The 27,910-nt window shown below is 44.3% G+C and overlaps 1 protein-coding gene across 1 annotated transcript in view; it reads left to right on the top strand.

The window, feature by feature from the left end:
- Window positions 1-4,557: 4,557 nt before the first annotated feature.
- The window catches only part of AATF (apoptosis antagonizing transcription factor), a 134,783-nt gene continuing 111,430 nt past the window's right edge, over window positions 4,558-27,910 (top strand). The window contains exons 1-4 of the mRNA XM_081945446.1: window positions 4,558-4,669; window positions 10,091-10,273; window positions 21,637-22,056; window positions 25,065-25,202. Of these exons, the coding sequence (XP_081801572.1) occupies window positions 4,582-4,669; window positions 10,091-10,273; window positions 21,637-22,056; window positions 25,065-25,202 (829 nt within the window). The 5' untranslated portion in view covers window positions 4,558-4,581. The remainder of the gene's footprint in view (window positions 4,670-10,090; window positions 10,274-21,636; window positions 22,057-25,064; window positions 25,203-27,910) is intronic.

Raw genomic sequence — 27,910 nt, 5'->3', positions numbered from 1 at the left:
GCGAAAGAGGCTGTGATCTATCATAAATAACGATAGGAGGGAATATAATGTCCTTTCTCATTGGCAGGGATGGCTGGGGAATTCTAGGAATTGACGTCCACAGGACTTAAAGTCATCACGGTTGGGCAATCTACATACTTTTGGGGCGCAGTTATGGTTTTATTTTTTAAATTCTCTGTGGGTTTTTTTTTTGTTTTTTTTTTACTATTTAGACTGTCAGTTGCCCGGATTCATCGGACGTCTGGCGGTTTATGAATTACAAATGAAGGCAAATGGTTTATGAATTGTTTAAATGGTTAAATAAAAGAGGAAGGGGAGCCCTCCTTGGACATAGCAGAGAGCTTATTTCTGAATAAATCTGCCCCACATTTGGCAAAAAATGTTAATTGAATCGGAGAGTGATCCCATCCGACATGACTTGCCATAATATTTACTGCTTTTCTAGATTGGAAAAAAGAAAAGCATTACTCTTGAGGGGCATGTAAAAATGTAAATTGTATCTAGATCAATATATTGACCTTGTTTTCCAGCAAGATCCATTCCAGGCCCAATTGTGGAGGTACGTCGAGAACTACATGTACTATACAATCTCACTTCCCATAAATGGTCTTGTTTTTCAAGAGATAAGATGTTCCAGTGCATTCTGACTCTCTCAGATTGTTTCGATTCCTGCAAAATTTGGAGTTCTGAATTCAAGAATCTCCCAGCTGAGTATGGATGGAGGTGCTTGGACTACATTTGACTCACAATTGGGAGAAGATTGTGGTGGCCTTCCAGCCTTTGACTCCTCCAGCAGCCAAATCAGAGGAGGAGGAGGCAGCGTGGAAGTCAGGGTCAGCATCAAGGCAACCTGAGAGCTCCGAGGGGGAAGAGGGTGCAGAGGTGGCAAAGAGAGAGACAGAGGCAGAGTCTGGGCTGTCCTTCAGCCCTCAGATGGAGAGTCAACAATCCCCAGGTCTGGAGGTGGCTGATGAGGGAGAGGAGGGACAGCTGGGTTCAGTGCCTGGCACATGGATGCATAGAAGGCAGAGGAGAGGAGAGCAGTGGAAATCTATGAGCCGGTCCTGGGAACGGAAGAGCCACTGCTGCTAGCAAAGCTCACCCTAGCTCTGGGGATAAATGGCAGAGGGTGAAAATGAATTGATGTGGCAGACAACTATTCATCTTCTGGGTGGATGGCCTTTTTAGCCTGCGTTGAGAGATAAACTTTTTGCCAGCGCTCCTAATTAAAGGAATCTTTGAATTCAGAGAGTTTCTCATGTTTGGGGAGCTGGGTTAGAACAAAGACATAATTAATACGGCTGAGACTGTTGTGTGACAGCAGCCATTATGTTTTTGATGGGAGGGATAAAGATGCATCCGAAAGACCCACGGAGAAAGGGTCTCAGGGTCCTATAAACTTTGGATCCTCCAATCCGTCATGTTAGTTTAGTCTCTGATCTACTCAATTCCAAATCTGCCTTTCAAACCCCTTTCTTTTCACACAGAATTATAGGATAACAAAGCTGGAAGGGACTTGAGAGGTCTTCTAGTCCAACCCCCAGCACAAGCAGGAGGCCCTGTACCATTCAGAACGGCCTTATTAATTTATTTCAGGTTTGTTCACGTGTCTCAGTTTTGCGGAGTTGTTGAATGATTCTGGGCCAGCGAGGACCTTTGGTTATTTTTATTTTTTATTTTTTTAAAGGATTTATGACTTTTCAACTCAGACAATGGCCATTTGGACTGCATCAGTGGTGGGATTCAACATTTTTTACTACCGGTTCTGTAGGCGTGGCGTGGTGGGCATGGCAGGGGAAGGTTACTGCAAAATCCCCATTCCCTCCCGATCAGCTGGGACTCGGGAGGCAGAGAATAGATGGATGCAGGGCCAGCCAGAGGTGGAATTTACCGCTTCTTCAAACTACTCAAAATTTCTGCTACCGGTTCTCAAGAACTGGTTAGAACCTGCTGAATACCACCTCGGCACTGTATTTCCCAGTCATATCTACTGGACCAACCAGAGCAGGGAGGCAAGGAATGCTACAGGAAGGGCCCATATAAGGGGGGGGGCGCCTCCATGGTGGCTCCCTTCCTGTGAAACATCCTCCCTGTGGAGATAAGATTGACCTACCACTCTTGATTCTCGTTCCCAAGGCCTGAAGACACAGTTCTGCCAATGGGTAGATGCGGAACCCATTCAATGGTTTATTAGAGTGTTGTCGCCAACGGGTTGCAGGAAGTTATCTCAGGGGTTGCCACAAAGAAGAGGGAGTCAAGCTATTCTCCAAGGCACCTGAGGTAGAACAAGAAGCAATGGGTGGAAACTAATCAAGGAGAGAAGCAACTTAGAACTGAGGAGAAACTTCCTGACAGTTAGAACAATTAATCAGTGGAACAGAAGTTGCCTCCAGAAGTTGTGAATGCCCCAACACAGGAAGTCTTTAAGAAGATGTTGGATAGCCACTTGTCTGAAACGGTATAGGGTTTCCTGCCTAGGCAGGGGGTTGGACTAGAAGACCTCCAAGGTCCCTTCCAACTCTACTATTGTATTGTATTGTAAGTTACTGGATTTTGTATTGGGCTTTTATCTTTATAAGCCGCTCCAGGTCACTGAGAGCGAGTTGAGCATATAAATTTTCTAAATAAATGAAACTGGGTAATCAAAATGCAAGATAAAAACAGAACCGTTAGCCAGCAATCCACGGTTTGATGGAACCTTTATTTGATGGAAACTCTACAAGAACCTTTATTTATTTTCTGCCCTTCTTATTATTTTTACAAATAACTCAAGGCAGCCAACATATATGCAATCCAAACATAGGAACAAGGCTGCAGAGGGAAGTAGCGATGACTTGCCCATTCAGAAATGTATCACAAACCACGCAGAAGTGGTGAATAGGTAGTCCTTGGCTTATGACCACAATTGAGCTCAAAATTTATGTTGCTAAGTGAGACATTTCTTAAGTAAGTTTTGCCTCATTGGGTCTGGTGGTTTAGTTGCTTAGCCACTGTTTTACAGATAGTCCTCGACTTACAACCACAACTCAGCCCAACATTTCTGTTGCTAAGTTTTGCCCCATTTCATGATCTTTCTTGCCAGTTGTTAAGTGAATCAGTGCACCTGTGATACTAGTAGCACGGTTGTTGAGTGAATTTGGCTTCTCCCATTGACTTTGCTTGTCAGGTTGCAAAAGGCGACGACATGACCCCGGGGGACAGTGCAACCGTCATAAATATGAATCAGTTAGCCAAGCATCTGAATGTTGATCATATGACCATGGGGATGCTACGATGGTCGTTAAGCGTGAAAAACGGTCCTAAGTCATTTTTTCCAGTGCCGTTGTAAACCTTGAACGCTACCTAAATGAACCGTTGTAAGTCGAGGACTACCTGTAATCAAGGCAGCCTTGAGACGAGTGTTTTCCTTTCCGTTCTTTGCATCCATTCCTGGAGTTGCTGCTTCTCCCATTGTGCTTCCCTGCCTCCAGTAACACTATGCTTTACAAATCCCATTATTCTCAAACTGCCCAAGGAGCTGCTGATTCAGTTCTACAGAGGAATAATTGAGTCTGTCATCTGCACCTCTATAACTGTCTGGTTTGGCTCTGCAACCCAACAAGACAGACACGGACTTCAGAGGATAATTAGAACTGCAGAAAAAACAATTGCTACCAACCTGCCTTCCATTGAGGACCTGTATACTGCACGAGTCAAAAAGAGGGATGTGAAAATATCTACAGACCCCTCATATCCTGGACATAAATGGTTTCAATTCCTAGCCTCAAAATGATGCTATAGGGCAGTGATGTCTAACGTTTTTTATATCGGGTGCCAAAAGCAAGGAGAGCATGGGGGGGCATGCGCGGGCATGCCCATGCCCATAATGTTATGCGCGCCACCCCAGTGTGCCATAGGTTCGCCATCACGGCTATAGGGCACTGCACACCAGAGCAGCTAGACACAAGGACAGTTTTCTCCCCAACACCATTACTCTGCTAAACAAATAATTCCCTCCCCACTGTGAAAACTATTCACCAAGTCTGCATTACTATTACTATTAGTCTTCTCGTCGTTCCTATCCCCCACTTATGACTGCAGGACTGTGACTTGGCTTGCATCCTTACGATTGATGTTGATATTGATTGTTTCCTGATTGCTTATTTGTACCCTATGACTATCCTTAAGTGTTAATGCTGATCCTTATGATCCTTGACGAATGTGTCTTTTTTATGTACACTGAGAGCATATGCACCAAACACAAATTCCTTGTGTGTCCAATCACACTTGGCCTATAAAGAATTCTGTTTCGGGACACTCTGCAATGCATGGCCTCCGCCGATGATTGCCTGGAATCCCCTTGCAAACGAAGACCCGGATTAAAAAAAAAAAGCACTCCAGGTACTGCCATAAAATAAAAGCATATTAAGAGATGCTTCCCACTTTCATTCCAAAGCTGCAGCGTCCGTAGAGCACACGCCATACCCGGGCGAGGCGGGGTCTCGAGGCTCCGCCCACCGCCGTTTCCGTGGAGAGAGGCCCCGCCCCCTCGCGCTGCCCCAATCATCGCCTCCTCCTCCCTCCTCCTCCTGACGAGACAAGATGGCGGCGCCCTTAGCGGCGGAGTTGGAGCGTCTCCTCAACCCGCTGCCCCGCGCCCAGCCTGACCCGGAGGACGACCCCGAAGAGGGTGAGGGCCGGCGCGGAAGTCTTCCTCCCCGGGTTGGGTTTGGCTCCTTCGACTCTTAAAGGGGTTGGGGATTGAGATATGTTTTGGGGGGCGGTTTCCACGTGGCTTTCCGACGTCGCCTCCGTACACGTGTTGTGTGTGAGAGAGCTGGGACGTGGTGGTGGTGGGGCGCCTGTTTCGAACTCTGCCTCACCCTCTGTGCTGAAAACCCGTGTCTTGGCCATGGGAGAGATCGGTGCCTTCCCACTTGGGGATGAGCCAAGGGATGGATAACTTGTGAGGGTAGGAGAGGCGATGGGTACGTGTGAAAGAATAAGAATAACAGAGTTGGTGGGGACCTTGGAGGTCTTCTAGTCCAACCCCCTGCCTAGGCAGGAAACCCTATACCACTTCAGACAAATGGCTATCCAGCATCTTCTTAAAAACATCCAGTGTTGGAGCATTTACAACTTCTGGAGGCAACTTCTGTTCCATTGATGAATTGTTCTCACTGTCAGGAAATTTCTCCTCAGTTCTAAGTTGCTTCTCTCCTTGATTAGTTTCCACCCATTGCTTCTTGTTCTACCCTCAGGTGCCTTGGAGTATAGCTTGACTCCTTCTTCTTTGTGGCAATCCCTGAGATATTGGAAGTCTGCTATCATGTCTCCTCTAGTCCTTCTTTCTCTTAAGCTAAACATACCCAGTTCCTGCAACCGTTCTTCATGTTTTAGTCTCCAGTCCCCTAATTCTCTTTGTTGCTCTTCTCTGCACTCTTTCTAGAGTCTCCACAGCCTTTTTACATCATGGTGACCAAAACTAAATGCAGTATTCCAAGTGTGGCCTTCCCAATGCCTTATAAAGTGGTATTAACACTTCACATGATCTTGATTCTATCCCTCTGTTTATGCAGCCTAGAACTGTGAACCTCCCTGTAAAAGTGAAATGTCTCTGGAGATTCCCGGCATCCAGGTCATGGTGGTCCCAAAGGTGCTTTTTTCAAGAGGCAACTGGACTTTCTGTTTTTTCTTTGAAGACATTTCACTTCTCTGTCAAACTATTTAGTAAAGCTACATTATTATTACTATTAGTCTTCTCCTCATTCCTATCACCCATTTCCTCCCACTTATAATTGCAGGACTGTAACTTTGTTGCTTGTATCCTTACTATTTATATTGATTGTTTCCTAATATGATTTGATTGCTTCTTTGTGCCCTATGACTATCATTAAGTGTTGTACCTTGTGATTCATGATGAATGTATATTTTCTTTTATGTGCCCTGAGAGCATCTGCACCAAAGACAAATTCCTTGTGTCCAATCACTCTTGGCCAAGAAAGAATTCTATTCTGACTGATCCTCCCATTCCCCACCATCCAGTCAGAGCTGAAGAAGCTTCTTGGAGGAGAAGTGAAATGTCTTCAAAGAAAAAGCAGAAAGTCCCGTTGCTTCTTGAAAAAGCACCTTTGGTGTGAAAGAATGGAATGGAATAGAAATAGAAATAATAATAGAAATAGAATAGAGAACAGAACAGAACAGAGAAGAACAGAAGAGAATAGAAAATAAGGAATGGAATGGGAATGGAATAGAAATTTAGAATAGAGTAGAATAAGAAACAGAATAGAATAGAATAAGAAAAGGAATAGAATAGAATTGAATTATTTATTGGCCAAGTATGGTTGGACACACAAGGAATTTGTCTTTGGTGCATATGCTCTCAGTGTACACAAAGAAAAATGAAATATATTCATCAAGAATCATAAGATACAACACTTAGTGATAGTCATAGGCAATCATCATCCTAGGAAATAAATAAAACAATATAAATCGTAAAGATACAAGCAACATGGTTATAGTCATAAGTGGAAAGAGATAGGAACTAGGAAGGAAGAGAAGAAGAATAGTAATACTGTCTTAGTAAATAATTGTTGTGGGAATTAATTGTTTAGCAGAGTGATGGCATTCGGGAAAGAATTGGGAAACATGGATTGGATCTGGAACTAGATTTCCCCCACAGAGTTATAGGGAAGGGGCAGGGATAGGTTTCGGAGTTACGGTATTCTGCTTATGGGACACCACATCCCTTATTCTTTATTGTATGAAGGTTTATTTTTCAACTTTCTACGCCAGTTTTCAGAAAGCCTTGAGGTCTTCTGATAACCTAACATCCAAATATTAACCATCTTCAACTCTTAGCTTTTTTTCATGATCAGCAGGCTTGATTGGCTGCTGCCACCTGGTGTGAAATGCTGGTCTTTGGCTAGATCAGCAGTATTTAATTGACGGCTGATTAGATTAAAAGGTTCATTATTTTTAATTAGCAAATTGGGTAGCTGATTATCAAAGATACCTAGATATTACAAAGATAATATGAAAAATGGCTGGGTCAGGCCTTTTATTAGAAGAGGCCTCTTCTCTCTGTCTTCATGAAGAAGAATGGCTCTTCTCAAATCACGCTGGCTGGGACAAATGTATGTATTGTCCTTTTTTTAAATGGCATTTTAATCATAGGCTGTTTTATGACAACTCATCTGGCATGATTGAAATTAATTAGCCGAGGCTTCCCTGTTTGAGGGATATTCATACTTTACATCATTTGTGTCTGAACCAGTTAAGAGTCAATAGTACTGCCTCTCCGAAGCAAATTCTTTCTCCAGTGGTTAAACACAGTTCAGTGGTGGGATTCAAAAAAATTTACGACTAGCTCAGTGAGCGTGGCATGGCTTGGTGGGCAGGGCAGGGAAAGGATACTATAAAATCTCCATTTCCACCCCACTCTAGAGCAAGAATACTGTAAAATCTCCATTCTCACACCACTCCAAGGGAAGGACACTGTAAAATCTCCATTTCCACCCTACTCCAGGGGAAGGATAATGTAAAATCTCCATTTCTACCCCACTCCAGGGGAAGGATAATGTAAAATCTCCATTTCTACCCCACTCCAGGGGAAGGATACTGCAAAATCTCCATTCCCTCCCCACTCCAGGGGAAGGATATTGCAAAATCTCCATTCCTGTCCCACTCCAGGGGAAGGATATTGCAAAATCTCTATTCCCACTCCAGGGGAAGGATACTGTAAAATCTCCATTTCCACCCTACTCCAAGGGAAGGACACTGTAAAATCTCCATTTCCACCCTACTCCAGGGGAAGGATAATGTAAAATCTCCATTCCCTCCCCACTCCAGGGGAAGGATACTGCAAAATCTCCATTCCCTCCCCACTCCAGGGGAAGGATACTGCAAAATCTCCATTCCCTCCCCACTCCAGGGGAAGGATATTGCAAAATCTCTATTCCCACTCCAGGGGAAGGATACTGTAAAATCCCCATTTCTACCCCACTCCAAGAGAAGGATACTGTAAAATCCCCATTTCCACTCTACTCCAGGGCAATGATAGTATAAAATCTCCATTTCTACCCCACTCCAGGGGAAGGATACTGCAAAATCCCCATTCCCTCCCCACCCCACTAACCTGCTTTCCAACTCCGTTCTCCTGTGCAGGGCAACAGAAGAAGTCCCAGCCAATCAGCTGGGACTTGGGAGGCAACCGGAGGTGGTATTTGCTAGTTCTCCAAACTACTAAAAATTTCCGCTACCAGTTCGCCAGAACCGGTCAGAACTGGCTGAATACCTCCTCTAATAATGTTAGATCGGAAAGGTTTGTTATGACTTCCTTGGAAGTGAAGGGGGAAAAATCTTACATCAGATCCAGCAATCCAGGTCAAGCTTTTAACCTTGAGAGCCATTTTACAAAGTTTTGGTAGAGGAAGGCATTATTACAGGTGGCAAACAAATCTAATAATTTAATACAAGTAACCCTCGACTTACAACAGTTCATTTAGTGACCGTTCAAATTTACAATGGCACTGAAAAAAGTGACTTAGGACCGTTTTTCACACTTACAACCTTTGTAGCATCTCCATGATCATGTGATCAAAATTCAGATGCTTAGCCACTGGTTCATACTTATGACGGTTGCTGTGTCCCAAGGTCACGTGATCCCTTTTTGCGACCACCTGACAAGCAAAGTCAGTGGGGAAGCCAGATTCACTTAACAACCGGGTAACTATCTTATCAACTGCAGTGATTCCCTTAACAACTAATGCAAGAAACATCATAGAATGGGGCAAAACTCACTTAACAAATGTCTCACTTAACAACATTGATTTTGCCCCATTTTTACGACTTTACTTGCCACGGTTGTTAAGTGAATCGTTCCATTTGTTAAGTTAGTAACACGGTTGTTAAGGGAATCTGGCTCCCCCCATTGTCAGAAGGTTGCAGAAGCTGTTCACATGACCGCAGGGCCCAGCAACCGTCATAAATATGAACCAGTTGCCAAGCATTTGGATTTTGTTCATGTGACGGGGGGGATGCTACAGCGGTTGTAAGTATGAAAATTGGTCATAGGTCACTTTTTTCAGTGCTGTTGTAACTTTGAACAGTCACGAAGTGAACTGTTGTAAGTCGAGGACTACCTGTATATCTTTTTGGGGGTGGGGATGGGGTCCAGCAGAGTTGGCAGGGAACATATTCAGGGATGCCAAGTTGTCTTTTCCTGCTATAATATTTCCATGCTGCTTTGATTGGCAACTTGAGTGCTGAATATCCCAAACCTTGGAAGATGGAAATATGCTGGAAATAGGAGTTGAAGTTCACAAATCTTCAAGTTGTCAAGTTGGGAGACCCTTGGATTAGCTTGAGACTTGATTGCTACCTTTGTAATACCACCCTCAGCTTGATAATTTAATTAACCTATTTGTTCTGACCTAGGCTTCCTCAACAGCATGAAGCCAAGTCCTTGTCCCGATAAACCCCTTTTATTTAATTGCCAATGAATTCCTCTCCAGCAAAGTCTTTTCTCTTCCACAGTCTTTCAAGATAGTTCACAACTATCAGGCCCATATCTTTCAGAATACTTGGCAAGAATGCAGGAATGAACTAATAGTCTCCTGCAAACACCCCTCCCCTTTTGCTCCTCTTTTATTCCCTATGGGAGGGGCCGTTCACTGTCCACCTGTGCCTTTACTCCCAAGTCAACCCTTGTTCCTTAGCTGTTCCCTTCTCCTGGCAGCTCCACGCATGCGCACACTGGGAATAGGTTCCAGCTGTTCTTCTGCTCCACTGATCTCCGACTCTGAAGGTAGCTGATAACTTTCAGATGGCCCTGGCCCCCTCTCTGCCTCTGACGCAGAGCCCTCGTCCGAGCCTTCCCCAGCCTCCAGGACTGGCCCATGTTCCTCCCCAACCTCCTCACTGTCCGAATCTGCTGCCAGCTCTCCTGGCGGGCATAACACTATTTTCTGGAGTTGTAAGATAATATTGCATCATAACGTATTAAATTGATGGGACCCATGGGACCCTGCTACAAGGATCTGATGAGAAAGGAGGAGATTGGATAACCCGGAATCCGAACTAACCACCTCTCGGTTTTTCCTCTGTACAGCTACGGCAGCCAAAGTGATCGACAAATTTGATGAAGGAAACCTTGATCAAGATATCCTTTCTGTGGGTCGAATACGTAAAAGAGTTGCTTCTCAGCTTTTGGATGCTGATAAGCGGTATCAGGGGAAAGCCACAACTCGCAAAGCCTTAGAAGAAGAGTTGTGGGGCGCGGCTGAGCTACCAGGTGAGTCGTTGCCTGGTTTTATGTTCTAGCCAAACTGCTGTGGTTTTGACAGCCACGGGCAGGTTGCATCTATCTTGTGGTACTTTGGTACTCATCATTAATTTTGTTCCAGGAGGTGTGAGGAGCACCAAATAATTTTTCCCCATAGGAAATAATGTAGTCAGTCGCAAGGCAGCCGACTCTGAAAAGTTCTAGCTTGTGTTTTGAGTACCAAGCAAATGACGATGAGGACCAGGACAAAGTTTTGGCATCAAAAAGCATTGAGTACCAAATTCAATGAGTTTCAAAGTACTTGAGTACCAAGGTACCACTGTATTTACAATACAATACAATACAATAGCAGAGTTGGAAGGGAACTTGGAGGTTTTCCAGTCCAACCCCCTGCCTAGGCAGGAAACCCTATACCGTTTCAGACAAATGGCTATCCAATATCTTCTTAAAGACTTCCAGTGTTGGGGCATTCACAACTTCTGGAGGCAACTTCTGTTCCACTGATTAATCGTTCTAACTGTCAGGAAGTTTCTCCTCAGTTCTAAGTTGCTTCTCTCCTTGATTAGTTTCCACCCATTGCTTCTTGTTCTACCCGCAGGGGCCTTGGAGAATAGTTTGACTCCCTCTTCTTTGTGGCAATCCCTGAGATATTGGAACACTCCTAACAAGTCTCCCCTCGTCCTTCTTTCTATTAAACTAGACATACCCAGTTCCTGCAACCGTTCTTCATATGTTTTAGTCTCCAGTCCCCTAATCCTCTTTGTTGCTCTTCTCTGCACTCTTTCTAGAGTCTTCACATCTTTTCTACATCGTGGCGACCAGAACTGAATGCCGTATTCCAAGCGTGGCCTTACCAAGGCCTTATAAAGTGGTATTAACACTTCACGTGATCTTGATTCTATCCCTCTGTTGATGCAGCCTAGAACTGTGTTGGCTTTTTTGGCAGCTGCTGCACACTGTTGGCTCATATTTAAATGGTTGTCCACTAGGACTCCAAGATCCCTTTCACAGTTACTACTACTGAGCAAGGTACCATCTATACTGTACCTGTGCATTCCATTTTTATAGCCTAAATGTAGAACCTTACTCTTTTCACCATTGAATTTCATTTTATTTATACTGTCCTGGCTCAAAAAAGTTCAGGAATTTGTGTTGCATAAAGTAGCATGTGAGTTTTAAGAAAATGATCCAAGATTATTATTATTATTTTCAGGAAAAATCAAAATAGCTAAAGCAACTTTATCTTACTGCTTTTAGAAAGTTAGTTAAAAAGTTTTCTTGTGTGTGCTTTTATATCCTTGCTGGTGAGGGAGAGGCACTCTGTCAGAATGGTTGCAGTTGGGAATTGCTGTACAGGTAATCCTTGATTTAGTTTAGTGTAGTGTAATTTAGTTTAGTTTAGTTTATTGTCACTGCACATCGTACAATGAAATTACATGCCATCTTCATTGTACATTATAACTATAAAAATAGAAACATAAACACACATCCTTCACATGCTATATAATTGAAATTGAAAACACAATATTGCATTAATATTGCACTATACCATAGAATTCAATGTAGTTATTGCTCTGGGATAGAAGCTGTTTTTCAGCCTATTTGTCCTTTTTATTGCCCTGTACCGTCTGCCAGATGGTAATAGTTCAAAAAAAAATGGTGTTCAGGATGAAATGGATCTTTAAGAATGTTTTGAACTTTCTTAAGGCAGCGGGAGGTATCGAGCTCTTCCAAGGAGGGGAGAGGGCAACCCATGATCCTCTGGGCAATGACGTTGACCCTCTGGAGCGCCGTCCTATCTGCCACTGTGCAATTGGCAAACCAGACCCTGGTGCAGAAAGTTTTGCTGCACAGGTAATCCTCGATTTACAGCCATATTTGAGCTCAAAATTTCTGTTATTAAGCAAGGCAGTTGTTAAGCGACTTTTGCCACGATTATGAAGTGAACCATGCAGCTGTTAAGCAAATCTGGCTTTCCCCCATTGACCTTGCTTGTCGGACGTTGTCTGGGAAGGTTACAAATGGTGATCGCATGATCCCTGCGTAGGACAGTCTTCTTCAGAATGGTTTATGCAAGGAGTCATGCGATCACCGCGACCCCATTCGTATGCAGAATCCCCCCCTCCCTTTTGCAGGATACTCCCAAGAGTTGGGATATGCAAATCATACATACATGCCAGTGCCTGAATTTTGATCATATGACCATGAGGAGGCTGCAACAGTCGTGGGTATGAAAAACAGTTGTAAGTCACTTTTTTCAGTGCTGTTCTAACTTTGAACGGTCACCAAACAAATGATTGTAACTCAAGGGCTAACTAATTTCCTAAGCCACTTCTGAATCTTTTATCTAGTTGTTCTGTATGTAAAAAAATGATCCAGCCCCTTTTGGCCTAGGTCAGTGGTGGGCAACCTTTTTTTTCAACTGAGCCAAATCTCGCCAAAACCACGATTGAAATTTATTTTGAGAGCCACATTTTTAAAACCGAAAATACTCTGGCATTTGAAGCACGCAAGTCTTAAAGCTGTCAAGTTGCAAGACCCTTGCATCCCTAACGCTTTAGGAAAAAAAACCCCAAGGGATCTTCAAACCTGACAGCTTGAAGACTTGTGGACTTCAACTCCCAGAATTCTGAGAATTGAAGTCCACCAAGGGCATCAATCATATTAGCCCAGGGATCTGCAAAATTGGCTCTTAAGACTGATGGACTTCAACTCCCAGAATTCTGAGAATTGAAGTCCACCAGTCTTAAAACAGCCAATTGTTACCTCTTAAAACTCCCCCATTGGTGGAGCCCCAAGAAGCGAGGAGGCAGAAAAAGAAACGGAGGCTAAGGAGCTTCCCCCCGCCCCCTCCCAGCAAAAATCTAACCGGGGAGCTCCCGGTTAGATTTTTGCTGGGAGGGGGCGGGGGGAAGCTCCTTAGCCTCCGTTTCTTTTTCTGCCTCATCGCTTCTCGTCCCCGCCCGACTTCAGGATCCTCCCTAATCATTGTGGGTCGAAAAGGGAAAGGGGCGCTTGTTTTGAAGTGCCCGAGAGGAGGGAGGGGAGCGGGCGCCCGGCACACAGAAGAGCCGCATTAAAATGTGTAAAGAGCCACATGTGGCTCGCGAGCCGCGGCTTGCCGACCACTGGCCTAGGTAACAGATTTGGAGTATCTCTGTCAGAGTCATCTTTCTTACTCTCTACAAATGCTACGTTCTGCACCCAGGAGCTGCTGCAAAGGATGGTCTCAATTCAGGGATGAAAGAGATTTGACCCAATGGCTCGGCTCATGTTTTAAAATTTGCTTTCCCAGGAAGAATGTTGTGCATGTAATAGCAATAGCACTTAAGACTTATATATACCTTCAAAGTGCTTTACAGCCTCTTGCCCCCAACAATTTTACCCACCTCGGAAGGATGGAAGGCTGAGTCAACCTTGAGCTTGGTGAGATTCGAACTGCCAAATTGCAGGCAGCCGGCAGGCAGCAGAAGTAGCCCGCGGTACTGCACTCTAACCGTTGTGCCACTGCGGCTCATCCTCGACTTACGACCCAATGGACCCCAAAGTTTCTGTTGCTAAAGCTAGAGATTTGTTAAGAGAGTTTTGCCCCATTTGGGGGCCTTTTTTGACACATTTGTTAAGCGAGTCACCTCAGTTGTTAAATTAATCAATAGCACTTAGACTTATATACCGCTTCTCAGTGCTTTTACAGCCCTCTCTAAGCAGTTTACAGAGTCAGTCTCTTGTCCCCAACAATCTTGGTCCTCACTTTACCGACCTCGGAAGGACGGAAGTCTGAGTCAAACTTGAGCCAGTGAGACTCGAACTGGCCAAAAATTGAGCGCATGACCTTGGGACAGTGCAACCGTCGTTAATATGAGTCGGTTGCCAAGTGTCTGCATTTTGATCACATGACCATAGGGATGCTGCAGCGGTTGTAAGTGTGAAAAACAGTCGCAAGTCACTTTTTTCAGTGCCTTTGTAACTTCGAATGGTCTCTAAACAAACTGTTGTAAGTCGAGGACTGCCTGTAGCAAGCTATTCATACATAAATGGCCTGGGTAGACCTGCCAGCAAGAGGAGTTTGGATGTTCAGACTGCACATTTTGTCCTCTTGAGACCTAGAGAGATGAATGGCAACGTGAGCGAATGAGCAGTGGCATTGTTGGCTGGCATCTCCTGGGATTAAATTTATTCTCTCCACTTCTGTCACCTTTTGGAGATCTGCCAGAGAAAATAATAATAATAATAATAATAATAATAATAATAATAATAATAATAATAATAATAATAATAATAATAATAATAATAATATATTTATTTCTTAGCCACACCCTCTCCCGAAGGACTCGGGGCGGCGTACAATGAAACATGAAATAAATATGTGGACAAAACAAACATATAACAGAGACATATACCGAGACATACACAAGGAGGAGGTCGGCTGATAAATAAAAACAATTAAAATACAGTATTTAAAAACCCCTAGATAATTAAATATAATTAAAATACCCAGTTAAAAACCCGTCAGGAGCGATATGGTTAGATCAAAGTTGAGCCAGGCCAGCTGCTTGGAATAGGACGTTTGACGGCACTTAACCTCTGGAGGGGTGTCAGATAGGGAGCAGGAGGTGTACCCCATTTATGTCCAAGTGGTTGGTATCTGGCATCAATTCTTTCAGAGCTGGAAGTTTCTTCAGGATTGTTATGGGCAGCGTGAAATGATAGCTGGTTCTATCCAGTCAGACTACTCCCCGTGTTTAGAGCAGGGGTGCCAAATTCAAGGCCCGGGGACCGGATACAGCCCTGGGGGGGGGGTGCTTAGATCTGGCCCACAGGGTCGCCATGGAAACAGCGAAGGACTGGTGCCTCTACAAGGGAAAACGGAGCTTGGAAGAGCCATGGGCGGCCCTCCCGAGCTCCGTTTTCGCTGGCAGAGGGTTGTAGGAGGCCTTCGCAGTCAAAAACGGAGCTCAGGAGCCTGTTTTTGCTGGCAGAGGGCTCGGGCTGCCACAGGCGCCCCCGACACGAGTAACGTCGAGCTGGCAATGGCCAGCCCAGCCGTACCCACCCTGACCCCCTGAGGTCAAACACAATCCTGATGCGTCCCTCAGTGAAATCGAGTTTGACACCCCTGGTTTAAAGTGAGGCAGGGAAGGGTCTTAGGGGCCTTCATTAGAATTCTCTCTTTAAATATTCTGGTTTAAAGCAGTGTTTATCTTCCCAGGCTCTTTAATTTGAAAAATGTCTTCTCTTGCCGCCCGCCTTTCCTTGCTGCCTCGTTTTATTAATGGCATGACTTTTATGATATATTTGAGTTATTCCTCCGATGTCGTAATATCTGTTGCATAACGGATGGTATGCAAACACTTTAAATAATAAAAGGATAACAGAGGCCCTTTTCTTATTGACATAAATTGACCATGTTATGATGTGAAGCACTAGCAGAGATCATTCTCTCCCATGCCCCCGTTCTTTGATCAGTCACACCATACCGGCAGCCTGGAATACAAATGACATAAGTCCCCCATTCTTTTCAGAGTATAGATTTTGCCGTGACTGGCGCCCTGCCAGACATTTAAAGACAAAGGTTCCCCTCGCACATATGTGCTAGTTGTTCCTGACTCTAGAGGGCGGTGCTCATCTCCGTTTCAAAGCCGAAGAGCCAGAGCTGTCCAAAGATGTCTCCGTGGTCATATGGCCAGCATGACTAAACGCCGAAGTGCACCGAACTCTGGGCAGTTTACAAATGAAAGTACATTCGGAGGTGAAATAACAATGTTGAATTAGTAAATTCAGTGACAAAATATTTAAACTAAAATTACAAGTGAATTAGAGTAATATTTTATATTTCAAATTGACTCAATAGTTTTTCCACCAGCTGTCCAAAGATGTCTCCGTGGTCATATGGCCGGCATGACTAAATGCCGAAAGCGCACGGAACGCTTCTCAATTGAGAACCTCAATTATTAAGTATTATACTACTTGATGCTCACTGAGAAACAGCACTCATGTTTCTAAGCTAAGTTCCCTGCGGGAATCCCGTACATGCAACAGAGTTGGATGTCCTCAAAGTGAACATGTTGCCTGGAGCAGAAATATATTTCAGTATCACCCAAAGTCACACCAAGGAATGCAGACACAAACTGATTGTTGATTTTATTAAAAGAAAAACTGAGGTAAGTGGAACAACTTCAGACCTGACAATTCTCCCAAAGCAAAACCCACTTTTAATGCTTCCAGCGAGAGGGGGGTCTGAACTTATTCCTGCTAAAGTCATAATGGATCACTGCTGCAGCTATTATGGACTGAAGAGATTCCAGAGGGACCCAGAATACCTTTTGGCTTGTTTTTTCCTCCCCTTGTTGTGGCCCGCCAGCAGATCTAGTGGCAGACTCAGACAGTGAGGAGGTTGGGGAGGAACATGGGCCAGTCCTGGAGTCTGGGGAAGCCTGTGATGAGGGCTCTGTGTTGGAGGCAGAGACGGGGCCATGGCCGTCCAACAGTTATCAGCTGCCTTCTGAGTCGGAAATCAGTGGGGCAGAAGAACAGCTGGAGCCTGTTCCCGATGTGCGCAGGCGCAGAAGTGCTAGGAGAAGGGAACAGTTAAGGAATAAGGGCCAACTCAGGAATAAGGCCACAGGTGGATGTGAATGGCCCCTCCCATAGGGAATAAAGACGAGCGAAAGGGGAGTGGAGTTTGCAGTATAAGACGCACCAAGATTTTGAAGAGGCAAATTTTTAAAAAAAGTTTTTGCACTCTGCAGACCTCCCAAAAACGGCCCGCTTTTCGTGAAAACGGGCCCGTTTTTCTTCAAAAAAAGGGCATGAATAGCCTTTAGGAGGCTTGTAGAGTGTTCGGGGGTGGGGGGGAGGCAAAACAAGCAACTCTGCCCTCCCCCAACCCCCAAGACCATTCTTGAAAGCCTCCTAAAGGCTATGCATGACCATTTTGGTGAAGGGGCGGAGTTTCGGGTGGCAAAAATATATATATGCTGTATTCAGTGTATAAGACGCACCCAGATTTTCAGCCTCTTTTTTGAGGGAAAAAAGTGTGCCTTATACTCTGAAAAATACGGTACTTTGTTTAATTAGTGTGAAGATTTGTTTGTGACTCTCAGAGACTCCTTGCCAAGTATTTTCTTGTACAGCGTGGCGTTTGGAAGATATTGGCCTGACAGCTCTCCAAGGCTGATAAGGTCTGTGGTTGTAAATTCACCCTTGAAAGACGGTTTGCTGGGGCTTTGCTGGATGTGAATGAGAGGAATCCACATTAGCTTAATAAAAAGGGGTTTTGTCAGGACTAGGAGTCTGCTTCGTGGTTTTGTGAAGCCTTGGTCAGAATAGGCATATAGCCATGCTGGCCACATGACCCTTGTGTTTGGACAATGCTAAGAAAAGGACATGAGCAATTGGCCCACTACAGTCGTACATGATTTTACAGGGGAAAACTTAACCTTTATCACTGGGGGACCCTGTCGTTAGAAGGAACATCAGATTGATGGGGAAAAAAATGGCAGCCCTATTCATATATATATATATATTTGTGTATATATGTTTTTGTAGATTTTCATGGGTGTAGGTATGCTGGTCTTGTTGTATTTGGGTCTTTTCCCGTGTAATTATATTCCCGTGTGTGTGTGTGTGTTACAACCCCTGGTATGCCCAAATATGGGAGGGAACTCACTACTCCCCCTTTCTGCCTATCTGCTCACTGCAGGAGACCATCCAGGCAGAAAACCATATTTTTAATGTTGCCTTTTTATATTTGTGTTGCATTTGTGCTGATAAATAAATAAAGGGAGACTAGTATAGATCTATTTCAAGCTATTTAGCTCTCAGCAGCTAGCCATACCCTTACTGGGATTCGAACCTGGGCTGTATTACATATTAGGCAGATGTATTAGCCACTAAGGCACAGGCTCTCCTCCTTATCAGCTGAGCCTGGGAAATAGGTATGTATTTGTGTTACAACCCCTGGTATGCCCAAATATGGGAGGGAACTCACTACACCCCATATATATGGATCTTGCAGGAACTGTATCTTTCACATGTACAACACCTTCTCCTACCCTCTTTATGAAGACGTGGGTAAGGGAATCACTTTCTAATGCTCACCCATTATCTCATTATTCAATGGGAAAGGCTGTCAGCTAATCAATGGGTCTTTTAATCAGTCCGGCTCCTGCGGTGGATAAGCAGGAATTTGATATTTTAATCTGCCGGAGACTTTCCAGTGGTCCCTTTGAACCAAAAACCCTGAGGTTGGTATTCTACGTGCTTCGTAAAGTGGAAAATGTAAGAAGTGATGCTTTGGGGACGAGATGCATGGAATGTACCCTGTTTCCCTGAAAATAAGACCTCCCTGCATAATAAACCCAATCGGGCTTTTGAGCACATCCCCTAAAATAAGCCCTCCCCAAAAATATTGCAATACAGCAGCTTCCATGAGGTGATCACGCTGGCTGCCTCCTGCACTTCAAAAATAATAAGACCTCCCTGGAAATAAGGCCAAGTGCTTATTTCGGGGAGGGGGTGTTGTCAAAAGTAAATAAGACCCTGTCTTATTTTCACAGAAACACGGTATGTATAATTTCTTTAACTTTAATAGCCCCAAATCTCCAGGTGGTATTGTATGATTAATTAGGTTTATTGAAATTTCCAGGCTTGTCAACATTGTAAGGCAGGGGTGTCAAACTGGATTTCCTTGAGGGCCACATCAGCATTGTAGTTCTCCATCGAACCGGGGTGGGGGGGTAGGAGACGGGACAAACCTCTACTGCAGCATCTTGCTGGCCAAAACGGGGCATTGGGGGGGGGGGGTCTCACACAGCTCCCCTGCGCCCTGTCTTGGCTGGCAAAGTGCTGCAAGAGGCCATCCAGACTGAAAGCAGGGGGCCTCACATGGCTCCCTCGTGCCCCATTTTGGCTGTCAGAGGCACCGCAGGCCGATCCTTTGCTATTTCCAGGCTGGCCCCTTGGGCCAGATTTAAGCACCCTGTGGGACAGATTTGGCCCACGGGCCTTGAGTTTGACAGCCCTGTTATAAGGGAAGAAACATCTGCAGTTTTTGAGGTTGGGGTTAGGGCAATTTTAAAAGAAAGTTAGATATGCAGGTGAGAATCAGCTGGTAGATTTCAGCTGGGGAGCACTGACTGTTGGTATCCTTAGTTGTATATGATCCTGCAATTGTGGTGTAAAATACTCACGTGTTCTGTGTACAGTCCTTAATATCCTTTTTTTTAAAAAATATATTTTGTTTGTGCAAACATCACATCTTTGCAACACATTACACTTCTTTTACATATCTGTTGTGATTCTTTTATCTGTACATACTATATAACTATAACTAACGATAACGATAACTATAAATATTGTGTCATATATATATATATAGGTGATATATGTATATGTATATGTATATGTAAAAAACAACTACAAAACTGGAAAATGATTAGAGAAATATGAAATAGATTGTAGCAAATAAATAATAGGAAATGGATACAAAATGAATCAAATGTAATAAATGTTGTTATACATAGAATATATAGAATGTTGTATATAGAATGAAGAAATAAGATGTATGAAATAATATAAATGTGTGTGTGTGTGTGTGTATGTATATGTATATGTATTGTGTCACAACCCCTGGTATGCCCAAATATGGGACGGAGCATACTGCTTCCCTTTTTCTGTCTTTCGGCTCACCCTAGGAGCCATCCAGGCAGAAAGCCATTTTTTTGTATGTTGCCTTTGTTACGTTTGTGCTGTATTTGTGCTGATTATATATATATATATATTGGTTTTCGTAGATTTTCACGGGTGAAGGTATGCTGGTTTTGTTGTATTCGGGTCTTTTCCCGTGTAAGATTGAGATTGTCTTGGCAATATTTCAGCCAGGTCTCACTCGCCAGACCTCGCTGAAACGTTGCCAAGACAATCTCAATCTTACATGGGAAAAGACCCGAATACAACAAGACCAGCATATTTATTTATATATATATATATAAATGTACATACATACATACATACATATATATATATATGTATGCCTAATTTATCTTAATTATTAATTATTATTTAAATTAATCAGTACAAATACAACACACACACACACACGTGTGTATATATATATATATATATATATATATATATATATATATATATATATATATATATATATATATATATATATATATATATATATATATATATATATATATATATATATATATATATATATATATATATATATATATATATATATATATATATATATATATATATATATATATATATATATATATATATATTTCCTCTAGCCAATTATATCATAAATCCCATACGGAGTAATATTCAGTCCTTGATTTACAACCTTCTGAAAAGGTTGTGGGGGCTAAACCTTTTTCACCAAAAACATATTTCCTTCCTTCCTTCCTGATTCAGAAACCAGTCCCTTTTTTGTGTTTCGATATACAGGTAGTCCTTGACTTACGACAGTTCATTTAGTGACCATTTGAAATTATAACTGCACTGAAAAAAGTGTGACACAAACGTTTTTCACACTTATGACCATTGCAACATGGTTACATGTTCAAAATTCGGATGCTTGGCAATATGGTTCATACTTATGACAGTTGCCATGTCCCCAGGGCCATGTGATCCAATTTTGCGAAATTCTGACCAGCAAAGTCAATGGGGAAGCCAGATTCACTTAACAACTTTGGCAAGAAATGTTGTAAAATGGGCCAAAATTCTCTTAACAAATGTCTCATTTAGCAACATAAATTTTGGGCTTAATTGTGGCCGTAAGTCAAGGACTACCTGTAGAAGTATATACTTATTTGTTTACTTAACACATTAAATGTTACCATCAGGGGGAAAACCCTGCTGGCATCACTAGAATCTTTATAAAGTCTAATCTCTAATAATTTGGGAGCTAGTTCATCTTGCATTTCACATGTAGGTTATTGCTCCTGAAATAAGCAAGAAAAGAATTATAAATATTCTCATTTGTTACTTTCTGGCTTCTTAAAAATCATATTCTTGGTCAAGAATTACCTTGCAGGTTATGAGTAGTTGCAATTGTAAGTCCGTCTTTCACCAATCTTTTTCCCCCCATGTTTTTGTTTTATTTATATAACATTCAATTTTCATCAGACAGTGTGTATTCTGGATACAGCTATGTTTAAATGATCATATTATACATCTTTGTTGTCATAATTCCTCACCATCCTATTAATAATATAACAACATAATAATATGATAACATTAATACTTAACATTTGATATCATCTCCTTGAACAACTCTCTACAATTTCCTCCAATTTTATCTCCTCTTTTCGAACCATCCTTCACTAATCTTAACCATTGTGTTTCCTTATTGATAGATGAAGAAGCATCAGGTGAGGAGATGGGCGAAGGTGATCTTGACAGTGAATCTTTGGCTGAAGATGAGAGTCCAGAAACAGAGGAGGAGGAAGAGGCGGAGGAAGAGGCAGCCAGTGATACCGAAGAAGACAAAAAGCTGTCCCACAAGCTGAAAAAAACAGTCTTCAATTTCCAGGCCATTGACGATTTTGAGAAATTTGCCGATGGGATGGATGACCTTGGGAGCGAGGAAGAAGAAGAAGAAGACAGCTCTGGAGAAGACTACGAAGGTGAAAGTGATTCACAGGAAGGCGTGAAGGAGAGCGAGGAGGAAATGGCAGAGGTCGATAGGGATCCAGAAAGCGGAATCCTCCTGACACGCTCTCAAGGCGAAGCAGCGGAAGAAGTGGCAAAGGGAAAAGCGGTGAAAAATCAAATCGGTGAGTCAGAGGTTCTCCTTTGTTTCTTAGGTGAGGTCTTCGTGGCTTCCTGGGTTGGGAGTCAATAGAGACCCCTACACACGCTTTCAGCACACGACGGCAAAAAGGTTAGCCATCACTGGTATAGGGTTTCCTGCCTTAGCAGGGGGGTGGACTAGAAGTCCTCCAAGGTCCCTTCCGACTTTGTTATTCCACTCTATTCTTATCTGATTTTACGACCTTTTGTGCCAGGGTTGTTAAACAAACACCAGGGTCTTTAAGCAAAGCAATGGTTTGCCCAGGGATGGCACTTCTGGCCAAAAAACCAGAATTAACTACTAACCGAGTCCCTTTTTGGGAGAGGGGGCGGTTTAGAAATCCAAGAAAGAAATAAATAAAAATTATTATTTCTTTGGCAAAACCATTGTAAAACAGAGTCACGTGACTGTGGGATGCTGCAAACAGCTGTGAAGGCAGCCCCGTTGCTGAGCACCTGATGTGATCACATGACTCGGGGAGGGACAAGCATTGGAAATTTGGATCCGTAACTACCTCCAGGTAGCTCTGTTGTACCTTCAGTCATTAAGTGACCGGTCGTACGTTGAGGACTAACGGCTTCTGTGAAATATTTATTAAATGGATCACATTTATGACTTACAGTCATTCATTCTGTGACTTTTTGAACTTACGCCAGCACTGAACAAAGAGAGATGTGATAAGTTGTTCACAGTTATGAACCTTGCAGGATCCCGCGATCAAAATGGGATCCCGTGGAAACTAGCATGTGTGTACGACCAGTGACGTGCGGTGAGGGTTATGGCTGGGGAGGCTGGTGACGTCATCAGGAAGGCGGGGAATGGGACCACGTGTGCAGACCACGTGTGCAGACCACGTGGTCTCGTTCTCCGCCTTCCTGAGTGAACATTAAGGGGACCGCGGCGTAGCATTACTTCCTCTACCGGCACCAGTCCCTTTCACCCCGCTCAAGCCTTGCCGCCTGCAGCCACCGCCCGCCCTCACTGCTCCTTTCGTTGCTTGCCCGCCCGCCTCTAAGGCACGCCAAAGCCTCCTTCGTCCCCCCCCAGCGCGCGCCCTTTTTATTTCCCGCGACACCCCCCCCATTTCGGGAAAGCTTTCCCCATTGCCTGGGGGTTGAGGGGGGCGGCTCCTCTCCCCCCACTCCCTCCGTCCCTGCCTCTCTCCTCAGCCCCAAAGCTCCGTCCGCGCGACTCACTTCCAAGGCGATGGCTGCTCCATCCCGCTCCGGCTCTGGAAGCAACCGAAGATCAGGCTGCGTCGCTCGCTCGCTCGCCGGACTGCTTCGGCGCCATTCTGGCTACCTTCGTCCATCCGCACCCGGGAGATGCGGAAGCAGTCCGGTGGACGAGTGACCGAAGATCTCGCTGCCTCGCTCGCTGCCTCACTCGCTCGCTCGCCGGACTGCTTCGGCGCCATTCTGGCTCCCTTCGTCCATCCGCGCCCGGGAGACGCGGAGGGAGAAATGTTGTCGGCGCCTCCAGATGACGAACCAGTCGCTTGCTTTCGTCATCGGGAGGCCGATAACATTTCTGCCTCCATGTCTCCCGGGCGCGGATGGACGAAGGGAGCCAGAATGGCGCCGAAGCAGTCCGGCGAGCGAGCGAGCAAGGCAGCGAGATCTTCGGTCACTCGTCCACCGGACTGCTTCCGCATCACCCGGGCGCGGATGGACGAAGGGAGCCAGAATGGCGCCGAAGCAGTCCGGCGAGCGAGCGAGGCAGCGAGATCTTCGGTCACTCGTCCACCGGACTGCTTCCGCATCTCCCGGGCGCGGATGGAGGAAGGGAGCCAGAATGGCGCTGAAGCAGTCCGGCGAGCGAGCGAGCGAGGCAGCGAGATCTTCGGTCACTCGTCCACCGGACTGCTTCCGCATCTCCCGGGCGCGGATGGACGAAGGGAGCCAGAATGGCGCCAAGACAGTCCGGTGGACGAGTGACCGAAGATCTCGCTGCCTCACTCGCCGGACTGCTTCGGCGCCATTCTGGCTCCCTTCGTCCATCCGCGCCCGGGAGATGCGGAAGCAGTCCGGTGGACGAGTGACCGAAGATCTCGCTGCCTCGCTCGCTCGCTCGCCGGACTGCTTCGGCGCCCGGGAGACGTGGAGGCAGAAATGTTGTCGGCCTCCCGATGACGAAAGCAAGCGACTGGTTCGTCATCTGGAGGCGCCGACAACATTGCTCCCTCCGCGTCTCCCGGGCGCGGCCGGACGGATGTATATAATATTATATATAGTATATAATATTATATAGTATTATTCCATGAAGAGAGGTGAGGCCCTGCCTCCCCTGCCTCTAGTGACCGCACGTCACTGTGTACGACAGTCATACTGTCCTGGGTCACATGATCACCATTTGTAACCTTCCCTGCCGGCTTCTGACAAGCAAAGTCACTTGGGGGGGAGCAGCCAGATTCGCTTACTGACCACGTGATTCACTTAACAACCTCAGTAATTGGCTTGACAACTGTGGCAAAAAAAAAGTGAGATAAAGCTTATTTAATAACTACTTTGTTTAGCAACAGAAAGGTTAAGCTCCATTGTGGTTGTAAGTTGAGGACGACCTGCAGCGCTAGGATAGGATGAATACCGTATTCCGTTAAAATTGCTGATTTCTGTAGATTTTGTGGCTGCTTTTTCTTTCCCTGAATTTTTTTTTAAAAAATTACTTCTCTTGTTCTGATATGGCTTCATTATTTTAACTGCCCCAGGAGTGGATTTCACCTATAATCATTTTAAATACATGAGGATGGGGTGGGAGAGGAATGGAAGAAAGCTAAGCTGTTTGTATTTTTGCTTGGATTGAATAAAAAGGACAGTTTCTACTTTGTCCTGCAAGGAATTTAAATAAGGCAAGGGAAAAAAAATTGAAATTGTTAAACCGTTCTTTGTGAGTCATCCGCTCTATTTAAAATTACGGATACAACAAATAAATGACGGCTAATGTTTTGTGTTTCTCTCTCCCCCCCCCCCCTTTCTTTATTTTTCCCAAAAGCCCTGTGGGATCAGCTCCTGGAAAGCCGAATCAAGCTTCAGAAGGCCCTCTTAATAGCCAACCAACTTCCCCAGCCAGATACCTTCCCTGAATTCAAGAAGAAAGGAGGGCAGGAATATTCTAACGTGCTCAAGAACAGTAAGAATCTCTCTGTGATTATGTACCGTATTTTTTGGACTATAAGATGCACCGGAATATAAGACGCCCAAAGATTTTGAAGAGGTAAATTAAAAAAAAAAAGTTTTTGCCCTCCCCGTCCCCCAGCAGCACTTTGCAGGCCTCCCAAACCCTCTGCACGCCCCATTTTTTGTGAAAAATGGGGCATGCAGAGGGTTTGGAAGGCCTGTAGAGTGCTCCTGGGGGCTGGGGAGGGCAAAAACACCCCCATTTTTGTGAAAAATTGGCCCTTTTTCACTTGTTTTTGCACTACCCAGACCCAGGAACACTTTACAGGCCTCCTAAACCCTCTGCGTGCACGGGGCAGGGTTTCAGAAGGCCAAACTGCTGTATTCTGTGTATAAGACGCACCCAAATTTCCACCCTCTTTTTGAGGGAAAAAAGGTGCGTCTTATACTCCAAAAATGTGGTATTTTTATATTATTCATAGCAATAATAATTATTGACAGTATATAGAATTCTTGATTGGCCAAGTATGATTGGACACCCAAGGAATTTGTCTTTGATGCATATCCTCTCAGTGTACATAAAAGAAAAGATAGTTCGAACCAAGGTTTATTGTTACTGCATATTCGCAAGTTCCTGGTCAGTACACATAGTATTTGTGGGTTCATCTAAGTCTGCAGAGGTATTTTCGAAAACATTCCAATCAGTGCAATCAAGGCAACCCTGTAGCTTTGCCTCCACAGTCCAAGTCCTCATTGATTTAATTGTTGGTTTTGTGGTTTTAAGTCTTTGTGAACAGGTACAAGGTGAATCATGCAATGCATTATTGATAATGCATTATGAAGTTTCTTACGTGGACTTTTTGCATACTTAAAAGAGGAAAAAGAAAAACAGGGGGCTCCATTCATCTCAGGGTATTAGAATAGAATAGAACAGAACAGAATAACAGAGTTGGAAGGGACCTTGGGGGTCTTCTAGTCCAACCCCCTGCCTTGGCAGGAAACCTTAAACCCTTTCAGACAAATGGTTATCCAACATCATCTTAAAAACGTCCAGTTGGAGCATTCACAACTTCTGGAAGCAAGTTGTTCCACTGATTAATTGTTCTAACAGTCAGGAAGTTTCTCCTTAGTTCTAAGTTGCTTCTCTCCTTGATTTGTTTCTACCCATTGCTTCTTGTCCTACCCTCCGGTTCTTTGGAGAATAGCTTGATTCCTTTTTCTTTGTGGCAACCCCGGAGATATGGGAAGACTGCTATCACGTCTCCCCTAGTCCTTCTTTCTCTTAAACTAAACCTACCCAATTCCAGCAACCGTTTTTTGTATGTTTTAGCCTCCAGTCCCCTCATCATCTTTGTTGCTCTCTTCTCTGCACTCTTTCTAGAGTCTCCACATCTTTTTTACATCGTGGCGACCAAAACTGAATGCAGTATTCCAAGTGTGGCCTTACCAAGGCCTTATAAAGTGGTATTAACACTTCATGTGATCTTGATTCTATCCCTCTGTTGATGCAGCCTAGAACTGTGTTGGCTTTTTTGGCAGCTGCTGCACACGGCTGGCTCCTATTTAAATGGTTGTCCACTAGGACTCCAAGATCCCTTTCACAGTTACTACTACTGAGCAAGGTACCACCTATAGTGTACCTGTGCATTTAGGGTTTTTTGCCTAAATGTAGAACCTTACTTTTTTCACCATTGAATTTCATTTTGTTAGATAGTGCCCAATGTTCAAGTCTGCCAAGATCCTTCTATGTCTTAAGATATTCCTGCCAGCTTGGTGTCATCTGCGAATTTGATGAGTTCCCCATCTATCCCCTCGTACTTCGGGTACTCCACTGCATACTTCCCTCCATGTAGATGCAGTTCCATTGAGGACTACATGTTGAGTGCAGTTGGTCAGCCAGTTACGAATCCATCTATTAATTACACAAAATTAAATGCCCATTCCTAGATCTGCTTATTCTACATACAGTCCTCATTTAGTGACCGCTCGAAATTACAACAGCACTGGAAAAAAGTGACTTATGACCGTTTTCCACACGGATGACTATTGCAACATCTTTATGCTGTGCAACTGGCATGTACTTATGACGGTTCTAGTGTCCTGGAGTCATGTGATCACCTTTTGCAACTTTCTGACAAGCAAAATCAATTGGGAAGCCAGATTCACTTAACAACCAAGTTGCTAACTTAATGACTGTAGAGATTCACTTAACAGCTGTGGCATAAAAGGTCATAAAATGGAGCCAGATTCACTTAACAACTCTCATTTAAATTTGGGGCTCAATGGAAGTTGTAAGTTGAGGACTACATATACTTAAGAGAAAAAAAATTAAAAACTGGGTGCCCTCGCTTTTTTCAATTAATTACACAAAATTAAACATCCGTTCCTCCATCTGTTTATATAATTCAAGGGTTAAAAGAGATTTGAAATGAATGTAGAATCGCTCTTAACTCAACTACCGTGTTTCCCCGAAAATACAACCTGTCCCGAAACTAAACCCATGCCACATTTTTCGCGTGGGCAAAAATATAAGCCCACCCCCGAAAATAAACCCCCCCTCTGGCCAGGCAGAGCACCGCTCACTGACCTAGCATTATTCCGAAAGCGCCAAGTCGCAGGGGGGGGAGCGCAAACGTTGCTTGCTGCCTTCGGGATACCGCTAGGTTGGGGAGTGGCGTTCTGCCTGGCCGAAGGGGAGAGTTGCCGGGCGGCTGCTCCCTT

This window comes from Natrix helvetica (assembly GCF_964273705.1).
Source record: "Natrix helvetica genome assembly, chromosome: 2".
Taxonomy (NCBI): domain Eukaryota; kingdom Metazoa; phylum Chordata; class Lepidosauria; order Squamata; family Natricidae; genus Natrix; species Natrix helvetica.
Note: the sequence above shows the minus strand (reverse complement) of the source record. Positions and strands in the feature narration are given on the sequence as shown.